Source organism: Sphaeramia orbicularis, chromosome 5, assembly GCF_902148855.1.
Source record: "Sphaeramia orbicularis chromosome 5, fSphaOr1.1, whole genome shotgun sequence".
Classification (NCBI taxonomy): domain Eukaryota; kingdom Metazoa; phylum Chordata; class Actinopteri; order Kurtiformes; family Apogonidae; genus Sphaeramia; species Sphaeramia orbicularis.
The window spans coordinates 16,907,456-16,928,432 of record NC_043961.1 but is presented as its reverse complement, the minus strand read 5'-3'; the positions used below and the strand labels follow the sequence as shown (position 1 = coordinate 16,928,432).

At 36.2% G+C, this 20,977-nt stretch overlaps 1 protein-coding gene across 2 annotated transcripts; it reads left to right on the top strand.

Annotated features, from left to right (window-relative positions):
* Positions 1-1,168: 1,168 nt before the first annotated feature.
* On the top strand, positions 1,169-18,865 carry rpn2 (ribophorin II). Of its 2 annotated transcripts, XM_030134249.1 has the most exons (18): positions 1,169-1,235; positions 1,561-1,754; positions 1,902-1,997; positions 3,127-3,302; positions 3,404-3,479; positions 4,982-5,116; positions 5,965-6,141; positions 6,230-6,348; positions 7,156-7,261; positions 8,068-8,162; positions 8,259-8,373; positions 9,482-9,676; positions 9,750-9,836; positions 11,486-11,581; positions 13,214-13,289; positions 15,336-15,465; positions 16,956-17,054; positions 18,261-18,865. In XM_030134249.1, the coding sequence occupies exons 1-17, from the start codon at positions 1,223-1,225 to the stop codon at positions 17,005-17,007; spliced, it is 1,938 nt and encodes a 645-aa protein (XP_029990109.1). In that variant the 5' UTR covers positions 1,169-1,222; the 3' UTR covers positions 17,008-17,054; positions 18,261-18,865. The 2 variants fall into 2 exon arrangements, with proteins under 2 accessions (XP_029990109.1, XP_029990110.1); XM_030134250.1 differs by lacking the exon at positions 16,956-17,054.
* The last annotated feature ends 2,112 nt before the right edge of the window (positions 18,866-20,977 follow it).

The window sequence follows — 20,977 nt, the reverse complement described above, 5'->3', positions numbered from 1 at the left end:
TGCATCTGCAGTTTCAGCTTTCTGTATGGAACACCTGGAATTAATTTCAAGCAAAGGAATATCAGCATTTACAACTAAAAACAACCCTGGACATGAAAACAAAAATTCAGTTGTGCTTTTACAGGGTGGGGAAGCAAAATTTACAATATGTTGAGGCAGGGATGGAAAGACAGTGTATGACCAATTAGTTTATTGAAAGTCATGAGAATTTAAATCTTCAAATCATATTTTACTGCATTTCTAACGGTCTTGTTGTCTACCTCAAGTTCAATTGCCATTTTTCTCATGGATTTGGTTGGATCCTTTAGGATTTTGGATTTGAGAGCTTTAATAAAAGCTTTGGTATGTTTTTTGTTGCCTCCTCCACTTCCAGACTTTCTCGTAATAGTTTTGCTCATAGTCATTCTCTTCTTTCCATTATAAACAGTCTTTATGGACACTCCAACTATTTTTGAAATCTCCTTTGGTGTGACGAGTGCATTCAGCAAATCACACACTCTTTGACTTTTGCTTTCCTGATTACTCATATGGGCAAAAGTTTGTGAAAAGGTATGGATAATAGTGTTAGGTATGATTATGACATCAATATATGTTTGGTTTCAAAACAATTGACGTAGTGCCTGCTGAGAAAAAAACAACTAAATGTTCATTGTAAATTTTGCTTTCCCACCCTGTATTCTGACAAAATATTCCTGACACAAGTGGAATACTAAAATGCTGAAATCACACCTCAGATTATTATTATTATTATTATTATTATTATTATTATTATTATTATTATCATTATTATTATTATTAATAAATAAATGTATATTTCATTTATATTACAGTATAATATTTTAAAGTAGTTACAATAAAACAGTTGAATTAAAGCACTGAGATAACTGCATTGATGTATTAATTATTAATTATTTGTTTGATTTTCATTTATCGTTTTTTTCTTTGAGATTTGGGAACATTTGCTTGTTTCTGTCTGCTTTGATTACTGCTACTACTAACAGCAACAACATCAACAACAACAACAACAACAATAATAATAATAATAATAATAATAATAATAATAATAATAATAATAATAATAATAATAATAATACATTTGAAAATATGCTCTTATTTTGAGACTTTAAGTGACCAACCGGAAACCATACTTCTTTTGACGTAATGTGTCTCGAGACACCGGAAGCAAACGTCGGTTTTGGTGACGCTGCATTAGACTGAAGACATGGACCGGTCCAGTGAGTAAATTTATCCGTGAAATGTCAAACATAATGCTTTAAATGTATATTATTTATTCATAAAATGACGCATTATGTGCTACTATGTAATTGCCTGTTGTATAAATTGTGAACGCGTGTTACACGGTGCATGAAATGTGCTTCTTCCTACTGACGTTAGCTAGCAGCCTCGCAGCTAATAAACGAATGACTGCTAATACAATGAATGAATGTGCACCGTAAAGCAAGAAACAACACCGGAATCTAAAATATTGTATGTCTTTGGTGTTAAATACACTCTTCGTCGAACTGGGAGGTTAATCCTTGCTTGGTCGTTTGTCTGCAGGGTTGCTCGGGTTCTTCCTCCTCGTCAGCCTGACTCTTGCGGGGGTTCAGGCACTCACACCGGCGCATTACCTTTCCCTGTCGGATGTGGCCCGGCTCCAGACCCTCCTGGGCCAAGAGTTTTCCAGTCTGGAGTCTGCATACTACTCCGTTGTTGGATTGACCAAGCTCGGAGCAAATGTTCCTGATCACAATGTAATAAATCATGTTCAAATATAGGTCATATCATGTCATTGACGACAAGTTCTTAAAGCTGCGTCGCCTATTATGTTGAAAACTGTGTAAACTTGTCATATTTTTATAGTGTCTCCTGTCTGATAACCTAATGTGATGTATTTGTAGGATGTATGCCAGTTCCTCAAATCCCAGCTCGATCCCACTAGTGTTGACTCTCTCTTCTTTGCTGCTGAGACCAGTCAGGCCATTTCAGGATGTGAGGTATGAGACACACCTGCCCTTTCTGTTGGTTTATCCTTATTTAATGCATGCAGTTGTAAACCTTCACAGCCACACGTTGCTTGACCTAAGAAGGTTTTGAACTTTAGATCAATGCCCCCTATTGGTTGATTTAATTGTTTTAGTACTGTATGGATACCTAATGGGAGAACAGGACAAGGTTATACACAAACAAACACTGATACAGACCCTGAAATGGAAACAAACAAGCAAAAACAAAACTGTAACAACAACATTAAAAGAACATCAGTGAATTGAAGAACAGAATAGATATCAAAATAACCAGTAGCAAACAACAAATGAAACAAAAATAGCAACAGAAGAATATTTTTGTGTATTTTTTCTTCTGTTAATTTAATTTTGTACATTTCACGTGACATTTCTAAATAGGTAATCTGAATTTTCCTTGACAACTAAGCAAGTCAAGTCAAATCCCAATATTGACTGCATCATTACATTGTCTTTCAATAGGCTGTGCTGTCATTTCAGTAATTTTGTTGGAATCAGGTCATGGAATTATCAAAAAGTCTAATATCAGCTGCACTTATCACACAATGTCAGAATTGCCAGCATCAGAATACTTTATTAATCCCAGGTGGAAATTATTGGATGTTACAGTTGCTTCATTCAAGTACAATAAAAAGTAGTACAGCAAAAAGTAAAAATATATAAATACATATACATATACAGTATAAAGCTCTAAATATACAAACATATTTATATACACACACACCAAATATGCATATTAATACACTATTAAGACACAAAATTAGAACAGAAATTTGTGCAATATGTACTAGACAATATATTATCAATATGATAATTAAAGAAATATACATAATAAGCGTGCAAAAATATTGCTTTGTGTAATTATAATTATGTGGTTATGAGGTGGAGTTAAACAGTTTGATGCCCACAGCCAGGAATCATTTCCAGTTATGTTATTTTTTAATCGTTTTATATTTAATCTATTTATACATTCTGTGAACAGCAAAGCAAAAATGTCATTGTACAGGGAACATGTTTCGTCATGTGCATATGACAATAGCCACTTTGAATCTTGAACACCAGCTACCAAACAGTCGACATAATCTTTTGTGTAACATCTTAGATTCCCGTGTCCAACGAAACCCGCGACATCCTCCTGGCAGCGGTTAGTGAAGATTCAACCATGACTCAGATCCATCGGGCTGTGAGTGCGCTTAGTTCTCTGGGGCTTCCTCTAACATCGCAGGAAGTTGTAGGTGCTTTGACAGCTCGCATCAACAAGGAGGATAATGTCATGGCGTAAGTCGGGTTCTTGGGAGGTGCATTAATATTCTGTATGGTGAGTCCTGCTGTGTTCATGAATTTTCCAGGCTCATACAGTATGTTGTGTCTTTGTGCAGCATCACCTTGGCTTTGCAGACTGCAGCCCGTCTGTCCCAACAAGCAGAACTTGGAGGAATACTGGAGGAAATAGAGGTGAGCACTTTAACATCCACCAGGTGGTGCTGTGTCCTTGTCTTCTCTTTTATAGGCGGTAAATTCTTTTGCAGACAGACAGATTTCTTCTTTACATTTTAGTTTTTAATAGTTTTTACTAATGATGTTTGATACCGCTGGTTTAATTTCTGACTACAACCACTGAAAACACATTCTGGTTTTTTACACACACTGGTATGATTCTTTGTATGTAGATACTTAAAAATACATCATTTAACATTGACACATAAATATAATTAAATCTTCGATATTGGCAATAAAAATCATTACATAATTAGACATCTGTGAATAATAAACTATGTGACTCAAAGATAATCTAAAAAAAAAACTAATTTCACTCCAAACTGAACTCATCTCAATTGTTATAAAGGCATTCATCATGGCTTTAATTTTTTTTTTTTTAAACTTACTTTGTTGCTGCATTTGCCTGAATTTGAATAAACCTGCTTTATGTAGTTGTTTGAATGAAATAAAGTCCATTGGTTTGATCAGCTAAGTTCTCTCCATTCATCGTAAAATTGTAGATTGTAAATATTTTCTTCTACTTTAATTTAATTATTTTTAATATAAGTTGTTTTTTTCTCTGTGTTAATAGCAACCTTAATAATTATCTCTGTGATTTAGTATTTATAATTTTTATTTTGATTACTTTGATCTGTACTCAAAGAAGTAGAGCCATAGTTCACATGACTACAACAGACAGAAGGAAAAGTAGTCTCTAGACACTGATGATGGTACAGTTACATTCTACTGTTTCCCCTTTTGACGATAAAACACACATTTACTCTAAATTACTAAGTTTAGGTATTGATCCTTTAATATGAGAGTCAGTCCTAGAACAGGAAACACTGGATGCTGATATTTCAGCAATGAGTCCGCTTACATGCACACTAATACTCTGCTCATTATCTGATTTCTGGAGTTATCAGATTATTATTGATCATGCAAACAGCATAATCTGATCTGTTTTATCAGATAACAGCAGGAATCTAATTATAATAAATCACATTAGCACACCTGTATTTGTCCCCAATACTCTGATGTATTCCTGCATACAGGTTTATCTGATTTATTTTGTACTTTTACATCTGATCATGTGTAAAAACAATTAAAATGGTAGAAAATGGAAGTTACATAGTCAAATGTGAATAGAGTAGAGTAGAGTAGAATAGATAATTTTGTTCCAGGTAAACACTAAAATTTCTCTTTCGTCATGGCTGTTGGACAGAGTTTAAAAACCAAACCCAGGCATTAAAAACACCCCAACACGTTCAACAACACAGTACAGCAGATAAAAACATATCAAATCCCATAATGGACTGTAGCATCTTGATCAGGGTTTATCGATTATTGCATTTCAGAAGTGCCTGTAAACGCCTCAGATCTGATTATTACAAGTATCTGATTACTCCCCGTTACTGTAGTTTTATATCCATGTAAATAGACTCACTGATCCACATCATTGGTCTTTGTTCCCTCAGGATCTGACTGCTCGTTTAGATGATCTCGGTGGCATCTACCTTCAGTTTGAGGAGGGACTCGAGGCCACTGCCATGTTTGTGACCGCTGCCTATGCTCTGTCCGATCATGTGGATATGGAGCCCCCCCTTAAAGAGGTACGAGCTATATCTGTCACAGGATTTCAGGTCAATGCATCAATCAAATTTTATTTATAGAGCGCCACATCATAACAAAATTTATCTCATGACACTTTACATTTAGAGCTGGTCGAAACCAGACTCCTAAGCCAATTCACAGTCTATTACTAATATAAGACTAGTGTAACTAACAATAACTTGTACTAATACCCATAACTGTTAATATTACTACTCCAAATATAAGTACTAACAGTGGTTATACTACTACTGCAGCTGTTAGTACCACTAATAGAAACCTCTGCTATCTATGTAACTATATAGTAAACACTATCACAACTATATGGACAAATGAATAATGATGATGGAGGAGGAGAGAAGAGGAGGAGCAGACAGGAGGACAGACAGAAGGAGGAGCAGGCAGGAGGTCTGACAGAAGGAGGAGCAGACAGGAACAGGAGGTCAGACAGAAGGAGGAGGAGACAGAAGGTCAGACAGGAGGAGGAGCAGAGAGGAGGAGCAGAGAGGAGGGCAGACAAAAGGAGGAGCAGACAGGAGGTCAGACAGAAGGAGAAGCAGAGAGGAGGACAGACAGGAGGAGGAGCGGAGAAGAGGACAGATAGGAAGAGGAGAGGAGGACAGACGGGAGGAGGAGCAGAGAGGAGGACAGACAGGAGGAACAGGACCACAGCAGCAGGTCCAGAGATGATCCAGGGAAAACGTGTGAGGACATAAAACACAGACTCCAGAGAAGGAGAGTCAGTAACATGTATATGCCTGGGTGTGAATAGCGGAGAAGAGGATCTAAGTGTATCTGTACATGTGTTTGTGGCTGTGTGTGTGATGGAGGACACTCTCTGCTCCCTCAGGATCAAGTCATCCAGCTGGTGAACTCCATCTTCAGCAAGAAGTCCTGGGACTCCCTGGCCGAGGCCTTCAGCGTGGCCAGTGCCGCCGCCGCTCTCTCCAGCAACCGCTTCCACGTTCCGGTGGTTGTGAGCGCTCAGGGTCCGGCCACAGTGTCCCACAGCCAGCCGACGCTGCAGGTACATGTGGGATATAAACCCATTCACTGTCCTGGGTAAAGGATGTGACTGGCCTCGTAGTAACACTGTGTTTTTGTCTGATTCACAGCTCCTTGTTACTGATGTTATGTCTCAACCCCTGGCCTCAGCAAAGGTTCTGGTGGAGTCTGCATACGCTGTGGCCTCCAAAAGCGTCATTCTCAGCAAGGCACCTTTCACTCTTAATGAGTACGTATCATCACAATCAGAATGCTTATTTTAAGCCCAGGGGGAAATTAGTGGGTCTTACAGTTGCTCCATTCAAGTAAAATAAATAGTAGCATGGAAGGAATTATCAATACAACAAAAAGAAAAATTTAAAAAGCTGTAAATACACACACACACACACACACACTCCATGTTATATTATTATTATATAACTTTAATCATTATAGGCACAATTCATAACCTGTATCTATATTTAGACTGACATCTGTAACAGTTTGTTTGATGCTTCCGTTCTCTTCAATGCTGGTTGGTTTGGGTTTTGCCTTCTTTCGTCAGACATGGAGAACTGTAGGTAAAAATAATACTGGTCTCTGCTCCTATTGGTCAACGTAGTACAAGTGTCTGAACTCATCAAGTACAATTCAAACATGCTAATCTTTCTGTCAGGACGTCAGGAGGCATCCCAGATGCGCCGCTTGTTGTTGGCCACTATGTCACACTACATGAGATAAAACAATCCACTGTCCTTTCCAACATCCATTTGCTGTTGCCAACATGAAAAGGCACATGACATCAGCTGGTTCTGGTCAGAACCGGGCTGATTTCATGTAGTTGGACCATGTCCTCATTATCTCTGAGTCTGAAACAGAACAGGAAAAAGCATGGATGTGTCGAAGACAGTCTGTCATCTTCTAAAATGGATGAGATGAGGGGATATTTGTGCACCTTTCATTTTCATTTTGGGTTATAGATAGATTTTATTTTATATACACCATTTTCATAATTCTTGTTTTTTACTGAATGATTCTCATTTTTCCTGTGTTTCAGTGGTGTCTTTGAACTGAACTTCATGTCTAACCAGCCTGCCAGTGGATATTATCAGTTCACCGTTGCAGTGACCGGGGACAGCCGATTGGTTGCTAACCATGTTGAGGTAAGTTTCTGTGTTTTTGGAGCCAAAGTTGAAGCAGAATGAGTCAGTCATCTTATATGTGTTACCCAGAGCCTCAGTGGTTACATATTAACCCCGTAACCCCTGACGTGTTTGTAGTGAGCGTTCTGAATGGACGATTTATTTGAAATATTCATAAAAATGCAACTGTTTGCTCAATAGGAAAAAATTCAAAACGTGCTGATAGAATAGACTTTGTTCTTTCCATAGATATCTGAGCAAAAAATAGACGGTTTGGGCTTTTTTTTTTTACTTCTTTTTTTTTTACTGTGTTTTTACTGAGTATTGACTGCAGAACTGCTTTATGGAGTTCATCCAGGTGTCAAAATGCTGGACTGTTTTATTAAGAGCCAAAACAAAAACTACTGGGCCCAAATTCAAATCCTTGTTGTTGCTCAGTGTGTTCCAGTTCACAGTTCATGTTCAACATCCTAACTCTCTTATTGATGTACATTCTGAGTGCCTTATTTAGTCAAAACCTGTCAAACTTCAGTTCCTCTCTTTGTCTTTTTCTGTTATTCCACCCTGTTTTGACCCTAAAACACACAGTAAAACAAAACCACTGAAGAAAAGGAACACAAGCAGATACTCACAGCAGCTTTTATGAACCTGACAGATGACAATTCACAGCAGCACCTTTACCTGGAATCATGGCTCAGGGGTTAAAGGGTTAACCATAAGCATAATGTGTTCCACTGCAATTGCCATGGAAGATGTGTAGCTGCTGTCTATCCTAAACCACCTTCGGCCAGTCCATATAACCTGTTGTATTGTTGTGTTTCCTGCAGCTGAAAGTGAAGGTGTCGACTGAGGTGGCCGTCACCAACATGGACCTGGCTGTAGTGGATAAGGACCAGAGCATTGGGACGAAGACCACCACCAGGTGAAGACACAAGTTTGACATGGCCTGTTCTTTGTTCAGCCTCTTGAAACCTTGGCAGAGGAATATTAATGTTTTTTCTCCCTGTAAATGATGCAGAGTGGACTATCCTTCTAAAGCAAAGAGCTCCTTCACAGCCGACAGCCACCTGAACTTTGCGATGTCCTTCCAGCTGGTTGACGTCAACACTGGAGTGGAGCTAACACCTCACCAGGTTTGTCATCAAGGCTGGAGAAGAGCTCATATTTCTTAACCGAGGTGTTTCAGCGTCCACTTATTGTGTTACTGAGCCAAATAAAATGACCCCTCAATTAGGCCAACTTTATCCAAATTTGTCTGAATCTCTTAGATGCTACAGAGTACAAAAAATTCTTCATTTTATAAAAATTTTACAAGTAGTGTTCATTGACATACTGAAATGTTCCATGTTTTGTTGTTATTGAACAGATATTTGTATTGATATTGCACAGATACAGGGTAAGATACTTCTAAATGTAGTTATTTATTGTATGTAGTTATTTATTATTAATTATTATGTTGTAGTTATTATTTATTTATTAAAAAGGGGGCCAGAGATATAAATAAATAAATAAATACATTTTAAAAAATACTATTATAATAAGTGATATACTATAATAAATGATATATGATAACAAATAATATACTATTCTATAATAAATTAAATACTATACTATAGCAAAGGATTTGTTATAGCATAGTATCTGAGATTTTTGTCCAACTGATTTCTTGAACACCATTCACCTGATTCTTTTCAAATTTGATATACATGTTCTTTACATGTGCCTTTCTCTCAATTTTTGCAATTTTGCAAATTTTTGAACGGGTTTTAAAAAGATTGAAAGCTAAGAGTCGAAACCAATGCCTGGGTATCTAAATTCTTTTAGCTGGAAAAATGTATCATGTCATTTGTCATCTCTAAAACTGAAAAATGTTGATGTTGAACTTAAATTCTAACCTGTAGAGTATGACTCGTCAATTTCAGTAGATGCCTTACAGCTTTTCTTAATTTTTGCTAATGATCTTATGTTCACAGACAACCTCAACCTGTGATAAACAGTTTTAGTTTGTATGTTTTGAAACTGTATAGTAATATATGGTTAAATAATATCAATAATCAAAATCCATGGTTAAATGCCAGAATGCTAAACTCACTGTTTAAATGTCTAGATCAGAAATAATCAGTATTTGTGTTGAATATTTGAAATGTAGCTGAAGCATCAGTGTCAAAACCAAGGATCTAAGATCTTTCTGACCGATACCCAGACCTCAAACACAAATTTTTGTGTTTATTTCTTCTGCAGACTTTTGTCCGCTTGCACAACCAGAAAACCGGCCAGGAGGTTGTGTTTGTGGCTGAGCCCGACAGTAAGAACCTGTACAAGTTTGAGTTGGACACAGCAGAGCGAAAGTCCGAGTTCGACTCCATCTCTGGGACCTACTCTCTTTACCTGATCGTTGGCGACGCCACCTTGGAGAATCCCATCCTGTGGAATGTGGTGAGTGTTGTGAATGTCACCAAAACATGTTTAAACAGTGTGAGGTTTAGACTGACTTCTTGTCTGTTGAAAGGCGGACGTTGTTCTGAAGTTTGTGGATGAAGAGGCTCCAGCGATGGTTCAGCCCAAGACTCTGTACGTCCCCAAACCAGAAATCCAGGTAATTATAAGAGTCTCTGTTTGACATGTTTCATATATGACCATGTCAGTGGGAGAAGAATTCAGATCCTTTACCCACCAGACATACTGTGAAAATAATCCTTGATTGATCAAACATTCATCCTGTGGGACAAAACCTAAGGGGTCCAATCTGGCCTGTGGGATGAATTTGTGAAATGCAAAAATTACACTGGATATAATAATAATCAGTGATGTCAAATTCATCTTAGTTCAGGTTTGACATACAGACCAATATGATCTGAAGTTGATCAGACAAGAAAAATCTATACCATAATCGATATCATATTACTGGAAGGTCTCAGAGCGTGTGTGTGTGTGTGTGTTTCTGCGTGGTTCTGACAAATTGAGATGTTTTTAAAAGGCCAATTTGGTACCTACAGTTGAGGAATAGTTCCATATCCATATTCAGTATCTCAGCAAGTTGATAGGACCAATATTTTGGGAGATATTAGTAATTTTGGAATACAATAGCCTTACAATCACGTTGCTATGGCCATGACAGTTGACGTGAAGCGCAGTATCATGCTGCGTGATGGGAGATGAAGTTAAAAACAGGAACGATGCATTTACCAACTTCAGTCCCTAGATATCGGTATTAATATGTTAATTGTCGTTTAAATTGTAAAGAATGATTTACTAAACAATTTTTATGTCAGTACTCAGAAAATATAGACTAACATCTTTTCCCAAAAGTCGGCTCTCCCCAGCATCAAAACTACCACATGTAGAACTCATGGTTCCCCACGGGTCAACTGAGTCAGTGCTATCATAATAACCTATAAATAATGTCAGCTCCAAAATTTTGTATTTGTTTTAGTGCAAAAATGTAAAATTACTTTAAAAAGTTTACATTTACAAACTATCCTTTACAATAAGTGTGAATAACCTGAAATATGATAAACATGAAATGTCATAAGAGAAATAAGTGGAATTTTAACAATATTCTGCCTGTTACTAAATCTTTTGTGCCTTTGCAGGTATGATTTCTAATGCACATGTATAAATGATAAATTGTGGCATAACATTGTTAAAATTGTACTTATTTTTCTCAAGAAATTTTTTTTGAGGTTTTCACAAGTATTTTGTGAGCGGATAGTTTATGTATGAACATTTTCATAACTTAACTTTTTTTGTACCAAAACAGACAAAATTTGGAGTTCTCATTATTTTTAGGTGTTTATGCTTTTATTTTACTGGTCTGATCCACTTAAGATTAAATTGGTCTGAATGTGGCCCCTGAACTAAAATGAGTTTGTCACCCCTGCACTAGATTCTCCATAAAAACAGTAATGTTGTCTTTGTTTTTGAACACATGAATTTAGAGCCAAACTAACAAACACATCGGTGCAGTAGTTCTGTGAAATAAAATGACTGTTTTTATGAATAGAGTCTTATGGCCTTGAACAGAGTTAAAGCACAGAGGCACCGCTTTAATCGGTCGGTTTATCACAAATGCTCTAATCAGTACATCTGGACATAATTAGTTTTCAGTGGAGAGGACAGAAACCAAAGCAGCAGACAAATGTACTCAGTTCAGCTTTTATCAGTATGCACAAAACCACCTCAACAGGACTTTAGTCACAGTCTCTACTAAAGGTTAGAAACTAAAGCGTCTGTTTGTCTTTGCAGCATTTATTCAGAGAACCAGAGAAGAAACCTCCCACTGTGGTTTCCAACACCTTCACTGCACTCATCCTCTCTCCATTCCTGCTCCTCCTTATCCTGGTAAGAATGTCATCTATGAAAATAATGTCTGTTTTTGTGTTTGCACTAACTGACCTGGCTACTTGGAAAACATTGTATTTAAGGGTAAAGTCCTTTCATTTCCAATTTATTCCAAATATGCAACAAAGCAAATTAAATAATTGTCCCTTAGTGCATTGAAATAAATCGGATTTCAGGAAAACATGAAAACTTACATATTTTCTTGAAAACAACATATAATGACTAAATGATTGGGAGGATGTGTAACTTATTTAATCCACCTCTTCTCCACACAACAGTTCATCATTTATCTTCATATCAGCATAAGGCTGCACAAAAACCCTTTTCCTTTCGATCTTTTTGTAAATTGTTAACCCCAATTGTTATTTTCACAAAATACATATATTTACGTACACATCTATATTATATATTATATACAGTAACTTCTCTTGGAACATGTACCTCGTGTGTGTACGCTGATATATTTGCACATATTTCTATTGCACTATATATATAATTAAAATATATATGTGTGTGTGTGTATATGTCTGTGTTTTATTGTGTTATATATAGTTGCATAGTGAACTGTCGCTGGTAGAGACCACCTGTAATTTCAATGCACATCCTGTGTAATGACAAAGTCTATTGTAGTCTATTGACATACAAAAACGAAATATATGAATATATTCTTGAAGGCAACACAAAATCAATAAACAACAAAAAATTATTAAAGAGTACAAAAATGGCAACCAGATATACAACAATAGAATGACGAGAAAACTAAAAAGTAAAATAATAAAATAGAAAATAAAATTTACCAAAAGTAAAGTAAGAATAGAACTAACGCAAAATAAAACAATAAAAATAGACATAAAATATGAATTGATACAATATTGTGCCAATATATAATAGCAGTATTAACAGTATTTCTATGAATATTAGCAATATTAAAAGTATGTATATCTATGAAAATCTATTAAAGTAGAGAATTTGTATGTGAATAAATATTGAATAAAATACTGCATTGTTATTGTAAGAACAAAGGATTATTGCACAACTTATTGCACATAATTCACATTCTGCAGGGTTATTGCACATTATTAGAAGTGATTGCATGAGGAGATATTGAGGGAAGTGATTGAACAGAAAGAAACACTACAGTTATGACTCTCTGCAGTTAAATGTGGTGACAGCTCTTGGAAAGAAACTGTCTCAAACAAATGACCAAACAAAAAACACAGTAAAGTCCAGTTTTCTACCGTCTATAAACCATGGCGTTAACCGCCTTTTTAAACTGGCTGATGTTTGGACATTCTCTGAGCTCCACCTTCAATCTGTTCCAATAAAACCGTCGGTCATGTTATTCATTCTGAGCCACAGTCGACTGTATATTTTTTCATGGAACAGCTCTTCACTACAGTACACGAGGCTCCGGTGTTACGTGATTACAATGACCGTTTTAATTCCAAACCACAAAAGATGTACGCTGCATTTTGTTTTCATGGCATTTGCAGAGCTGAGTAATAGTTATTGTGGCGGTGGACTCATCAGAGCATTGTGTGTTCAACGGTAAACAGTTTTTCAGGCCTTTTGTTCCGAGCTCTTGCAGGGGATGAAAATAACATTGTCTTTTATTTGGCCTCTCCTGTGTAGTGGTTGAAGCTAGGAGCCAACATCTCCAACTTCAGCTTCTCTCCGAGCACCATTCTGTTCCATGTAGGACACGCAGGTGAGTGTGAGTCTGCACATGTGCAGATCAGATGATTATTTATGTTCACAGCCTCTTGGGTTATTCATCTGCTGTTGAAGTGATTCACCGTAATGACTGAAGGTGACGACGCGCATAATTAAACTCATTTCCATTGATGCATTATTCATGAAATTCCACACAAACCATCTTTATATGAAAGGTTTCTTTTGTCGGATTTCTTTTTAATTTAATTTACCAACATCAGGAGCCGATCAACTTGACAAACAAACTCCATTTGGTCTGACAAAGACAAACTGATGTCGTCAACAGCCGCTTTTTTTGTTTTTTTTATTCTTTTTCAATGATGTATGAACAGGCAAATAGAACAAATATCAGACCCATAAAAAGCAAAGTCACATGGAGTTTCACATGTAAACTGAAAAAGGAAAGAAAGATACATACAAAGTAAAAAAAAAACATTAATTACAAGAGACTCATTGTAGGAATATACAGTCAATAAAAGAGGAAATAAGCACAAAAAAAAAACTCAAACAAGCAAATAAGTAATTACATAAGTAATAAATAACTTAGTCCTTTGTTTTAAATTGATAATTTTTGCAGGGTGCCGCTTCTGAAATCTCAAAGTGAAGTGAAAATATTAGTATTTCTTAACTTTTTCTCCCTCAATTTCTGTTTCTGCTGAAATCATGGCTAATTCTATGTTTTGTGCATGGATTTGTTAATTATAAGGGTCACAAATACTATAAAACAATGACTAATTAGCTGTTTTGGCACCAATAGGACCATTTACTAACCACTTGTATGAATTTGCTTCAACCCTTATTGTTGGTTCTTTTATTATTAGTATTTATTATTTCATGTTACATTTTATTACATTATTATTTCATGTTACATGTTACCAAAACCAGAAGAAAACTGAAGAAAATTCTACTGTTTACACTTGTACCAATGTGGAACAACCTCCTACCATGATTTAACTCAGATTAGTAGGAAGAGCAGCTTCAGAAAAGAAATGAATCAGTGTATGGTAAATTTGATCATAATGGAAAAGCAATTTTACCAAAGAAACACTATAAACTAGTATCACTGTACAACTTATTTTAATGTAGTTGTTGTTAGGCTTGTGTTGATCTGATACTGAAGTGTGTTTCAGCTAAATAGTCCACTATTCTGGTTATTCATTATTATCAGTAATGAAATCTTTGAACATGTGATTGCACTTAAATTTATGTTCATTCATTGTCACTTTTTGTCAGTAATGTGTGAATGTCTTGCTTATTTTTTGGTGGTGATGCAAAGTAAATAAACTCTTTGTTGAAAAATAACCTCATAAAATAAAAAACAAACTGATTTTCACAGTTAGTTTCATCATTAGTGTCAAATTTATTCATGACCAATACAGATTTATGTATTTATTTAGGTATTTATTACTTAAACTTTATCAGAAGGTGGAAAACTGTTGGACTGAGCATGAGTCAAAGGTGTTCATTAATTAATTAGATTGCTCCATTGGCCTTTTACTGCTCTAAATTCTCCTTCTAGAGTTGTAAGAATAGAATGGAATAGCCAAAAATAGAATATCACATTTTACAAAAGACAAGAATAGAGCTAAGTAGTATAAAAATAAATAAATAAAATATGAATAGACACAATATTAACAGTATGTGCATCTATGAACCCATGTATATATAAAAATAGTGCATTTATGTTTTGATAAATGTTGAATAAATATTGCATTGTCATCGCAGAACAGAAGATTATTGCACATAACTCACATTTGCAGGGTTAAAAATCCACTCCCTTTTAGATAAGCCTCATATTTTCTTGACAAAATCTCCCTCAAACTTAAAGAAAATGTTGATCTGAATATGTTTAGATTTTAGTTAATACATCGCCTGCTTTCTCTCACTAACACAGTGAAAATAATAATCCATATAATAATAACAATCCTCAGATTATCAGCCTTCATGTGTCTGTAATCTGTTAAATTTAGGTTCTTCATTACATTAAATTACTTCCAGTCGTGTCAGATGGGTCTTTTAATCGCCCTGTGTTTCCCTTCAGCTATGCTCGGCCTCATGTACGTCTACTGGACCCACCTGAACATGTTCCAGACCCTCAAATACCTGGCCCTCGTCGGCGGCGTCACCTTCCTGGCCGGGAACCGCATGTTGGCCCAGAAAGCAGTGAAGAGGTACGTGTCCTGATGATCACCGGCTCAGACGCTTTCCTCAAGAGTCCTAGACCAGCCTAGCCCTTCCCCAGATGATGAGGCCCCTCTGTAGATCTGTAGAAGCTGGTTGTTAATGTGTAGCTCATCCTCGGGTCCCCAGAGGCCCGATAAGGAGAGCTGGGGCCTCCTCAGATCAGGAGACAAACTCCTGTACGATCTGTAAGAGCGACGACGAGTGGACAATTTCTTCACACCATCAACATGTAGAGCTCTCACGGAGCCATTTGGAGTCACCGACAGAAGACATCCATTTGTAGTCATTCACTTTTCCCTCTCAGTAACCGATGAGTCGTCTTATTCTTACGCAGAATGTTGCAATTAACCCTTTAACCCCCAAGACGTTGTTTCAATGAAACAGGCTGTAGAAGTGTCTTAAAAGCTGCTTGTGTTCCTTTACCTCAGGAATCCTTCTACTTTCAAGATCTGTTCAGTGGTTTTACTTTACTGTGTTTTTAGGTGTTAAAACAGGTTGGAATACCAGAAAAAATAAGAATAGAATAGAATAGAATAGAATAGATCTTTGTCACTGTCACTGGAACAATGAAAACTGGTTTGGCAGCAAAAACATCACACAATTCCTGAAAAATTTATGCAATGTACGAAAGCTACAAGATAAAAATTAAATATACATATACAACTAACGTACCACAAAACTACTTATATATACAACAAGCTATCTCTATACTACAGATAAGAATTATGTATAACAACTAATAATATATACAGGCAATATAGGATTCAGGAAAAAAGGTGCATGAGTTGTGAGAATTTCACTGATGATGATAATAATAATAATAATAATAATAGTAAGGAACTAAGAATGTGCATCAATAAGAGATTTAGGATGTTGAACAAGAACTGAACTGGAACACACACTGAACAACAACGATTTGAATTAGGGTCCAGTAGCTTTTGTTTTGGGCTCTTTTGTTTATAAATCAGTCCAGCTGCGTTTTGACACCTGGTTGAAAAAGCAGTTAAATGGTCAAAACTTGGTAAAAACATAGTAAAGAAAAAAAAAAAAGGAAAATCACCGCAACACTGGAAACAACAGTAAAAAAAAATAAGTGTTCAAAAAAAAAAAGGCCAAACCGTCTACTTTTATAGTGAGTCTGTATTGCTCACTGCTCTGTGTTTTACCCCCCCCCCCCCCCCATTCCACAGGTGGTGGGGGTTGTACTGAGCATGCTCAGATGTCTATGGAATGAACAAGCTCTATTGTATCAGCATATTTTGAAAGTTTTCCTACAGAGCAAACGGTTGAATTCTAATGAATATTTTAAATAAATCATACATTCAGAACGCTCACCACAGACACGTCAGGGGTTAAAGGGTTAACGAGTGTTAGAGCTGATTTTCTTCTGAGGACTTTGTTTCCTTCTCCTCCTGCTTGTCGACCTCCTTACTCTGTTTAACCCCTCTATCTCCTTTACTCTTTACTCCTCTTTCAGGATTGCCGCAGAGCAAAGTAGTAGGTTGGCAAAGTATAGGAGCCTCCGATAAGCCCCCGTTGTTTGTAACAGTTGAGTGGTTGGTGCTTCCAGGCTGAAGTAAGGCCCCGTCCTCATTAGACTGCATCCACAGTTGCATTTCCATAACGGTGGCTTGCAGAATGCATGGCTCATTCTAACTTCGAGTGTTCCGTCGTACCTGCCGCCCCCTCCCCTCTGGTTTGCCTCACACTCATCCCACCACGGTCATTTCCAGCCACAGCCATAGCAGCCCTTTGGTAATCCAATCCCTCCATTGTGTTTTTTGGTCGTACCATAACGTTCTATGTCCAGTGTGCATTATCCAAATCTTCAGCCTTGTTTCCAGATAACATTGTGTTTCTTGTGGAAGGATGCACATACATTTAAATGCATGATCAGCATTTTATATGACCTGAGTGATCTGGTACTACAGGGTTTCTGTGGGTCCTTAAAGAACCTCAAATCCAGTAATAAAGGTTCTATCAGAATCATGGATATGAGAGAACTGGACACGGTGCTGCCACTCAGAACCTCCCATTCCTCTATTGACCACTTGCAATGAAAAAAAATCCACTGTTTTACAATAGAACAGGGGTATCAAACTCATATCCCAGACCCATATAAGAAAAGAAACACCTGAATTCAACGTGTCCCAATACTTTTGTCCATATAGTTTAGATTCTATATAGCTGACTGCGCCAATAAAACATTGAAATGAGGAACTCTGGGTATAAAAGTGTATGATTTGCACTGGAAGTCAGAACATAAAGCAGACGAAAAACGTCAAAAGCAAACAATAGTGTCACCCCGTCTTGATGTTTTCACATCAAGAACATCATCAAAATCTGTCCCCAGTGCGACGAGGTGATCGGAAAGTCTTAAAATGGCTGAAGCCCTTAAAAAGCTTAAATGTCTTTAAAAGGCATAAAGGTCTTAAAAAGGCTTAAAAAGTCTTGAAGGCTTAAAAAGGCCTAAAAATTTTCAAGTCTTAAAAAGACTTAAAGGCTTAAAAGTCTTGAAAAGGCTTAAAGTCTTGAAAAGTTTTTAAAAGGCTTAAAGTCTTAGTCTTTTAAAAAGTCTTGAAAAGTCTTAAAAAGTCTTACATTTTGAAAAGGCTTTATGTCTTGTAAAGACTTAAAGTCTTAAAAAGTTTTGAAAAGGGTTAAAGTCTTGAAAAGGTTCATACAGTCTTCCAAAGTCTTAGGTTGACGTTGAAACCTGCAGAAACCCTGTATTAACTCTAGTGACTGTTGAACCTAATCAACTCTTCTGTTTCTTCCACAGAAATGAGAAAAAATAAGGACAAGAAATGTGAAGAAGACACTGAAGAAGATCCATTTTTATTTTTATTTTTTTGTTTCCAAGGAGTCATCTCTACCATACATTAAACCAGACTGGGAAAAAATGACACAGCGACTTCAAGAACCCAATTGACCGTTGAAACAGTTTGTCTGCGTCGCCAAATGGAAGAAAGCTCCAGATGGTCCTGAGGCTGTAGAGCTACTGATCATTGCACTTCATCGTCCTGTGAGATTCGATTTCTGATCGTCCATCGTACCGCGGTTTTCTAACTAGGATTTTTATTTGTGGTTTTTTGATGGAGTTTGGGTAATCTGTGTTTGTTTTTGTACATTCCTCTTTGTTATGGCCCATTTCACCTTGTGACAGAAGATAATGGGCTTATATTGGTAATAAACCACTGACAGTAGCACTGACACGTTTGTTATTTACTGTTGGTTTAATGCATCTGGAACCAGAATCTCCTTTTTGATACCAACTTCACCTCCCCACCCCCCCGGAAAAAGATGAATAATAAAGAATGTGGGCAGTTTGAGGAAATTGTGTTTTTTTGTAATGAAAAAAGAGGAAATAAAGAAAATCAAGGTGAATACTTGAGTTTTTTTATGTTTATTTTGGAGTCTTTATTCCTGTTTTCCACCAACTCTTCCAGGAATTTATTCACCCAAGTAAAAGGTTTTTGTTTCCACCGCAAAGTTCTGGAAAATTTATTCATTTTACAGAATTTTGAGAAGATCTTAATATGTTGCACTAACATCCCACTTAAGTATTTACTATCATTTTACTGCAGTATACTGGAAGAAATGTGTATAATCCTCATAAGTATGGTTTCATTAGTGTGTTATTATTAAAACATCATCATCACTGTTTTAATCACCTTACAACCGTCTTTCACAGATTCTTCCATGTTTCTACAATGATTCACAACAGACTTTTTCCTCATTTTTTCCTGTTTTATACTTGATACTTTTACAGCAGGGATGTCAAACACATTTTCTTTCAGGTTCCACGTTTAGCCCAATTTGATCTCAGTTGGGTCAGACCAGTAAAATAATAACATAATATCCTATAAATAATGTCAGCTTCAAAATTTTCTCTTTGTTTCAGTGCAAAAAATAAACAATGAAAAATATTTCTGTTTATAAACTAAACACTGCTTAAAATGGTGTGTTATAGCAAAAAAAAAAAAATCACATTTATGAAAAACAACTGTAAATGTGCATAATGAAACTTTAACGAGATAGAAGTAAACTTTCAACTGTTTTCCATGTGTTCAAACATTTTAGTTTGTCTAGATCACAGGTGTCAAACATGCGACCCGGGGGCCAATTTCTGGCCCATCAAAGGGTCCAATCTGGCCCCTGGGATGAATTTGTGAAATGTAAAAATTACACTGAAGATATTAACAATCAAGGATGTTAAAATAATTTTAGGTCAACTCAATCTAAAGTGGGTCAGACCAGTAAAATACTATCATAATACTATCATAATAACCTATGAATAATGAAAACCATTTTTTTTTCTCCTTTGTTTTAGTGTAAAAACAGCAAAATTACACAAATTTTTATATTTACAGACTAGCCTTTTACAAAAAATGTGAATAACCTGAACAAAAATGTCTTAAGTATGTGGAGTTGTACCAATATTCTGCCTGTTACTCAATATTGTGTGTATTTGTAGATCCACTTGATCTGCAAGTTGTGATGTACATGTATAAACTAAGGCATAATATTGTTATGTTAGAATTGCAATTATTTTTCTTAAGAATTTTCAGTTTGTTCATATTTGTTGATATTATGTTCAAGTGCAGTTCATACATGTAAACCTTTTCATTAAGGAATTTTGCTTTTTTCACTCAAAAACATAGAGAAAACATTGGAGTTGACATTATTTATCAGTTCTTATCCTATTATTTATATTATTTGACTGGTCCAGCCCACTTTAGATCATATTAGGCTGTATGTGGCCCCTGAACTAAAATGAGTTTGATACCCCTGGTCTAGATCATTCTGTGTCCATGTTCTTGGTTTTAGTTCTTTCTAGTCATTTTGATCCATTGTGATAATCTGTGTTCACTTGCTGTCTAGTTGTAGACAGAGCCTCTCATTTCACTGACAAAAACATCCATCATCTGATTCTAATACAGACACTGTATCCATTTATACCCTGGACAGTTCTGCATATAGATTTACACATACTGTACAGGGTGGGGAAGCAAAATTTACAATATTTTGAGGCAGGGATTGAAAGACAGTGTATGACCAATTAGTTTATTGAAAGTCATGAGAATTTATTTGCCACAAGAAAACTGACATAATAGAAAATGTTTTTATTCTATGTGTCTTCCTTCTTTCTCAATAACTGCCTTCACACACTTCCTGAAACTTGCGCAAGTGTTCCTCAAATATTCGGGTGACAACTTCTCCCATTCTTCTTTAATAGTATCTTCCAGACTTTCTCGTAATAGTTTTGCTCATAGTCATTCTCTTCTTTACATTCTAAACAGTCTTTATGGACACTCCAACTATTTTTGAAATCTCCTTTGGTGTGACGAGTGCATTCAGCAAATCACACACTCTTTGACGTTTGCTTTCCTGATTACTCATATGGGCAAAAGTTTCTGAAAAGGTATGGATAATAGTGTTAGGTATGATTATGACATCAATATATGTTTGGTTTCAAAACAACTGACGTAGTGCCTG

Coding starts and splice junctions, on each gene's coding strand:
- rpn2 (XM_030134249.1), top strand. Junction 6,142..6,229: donor ACAGCCAGCCGACGCTGCAG/GTACATGTGGGA, acceptor TCTGATTCACAG/CTCCTTGTTACTGATGTTAT. Junction 6,349..7,155: donor GCACCTTTCACTCTTAATGA/GTACGTATCATC, acceptor CCTGTGTTTCAG/TGGTGTCTTTGAACTGAACT.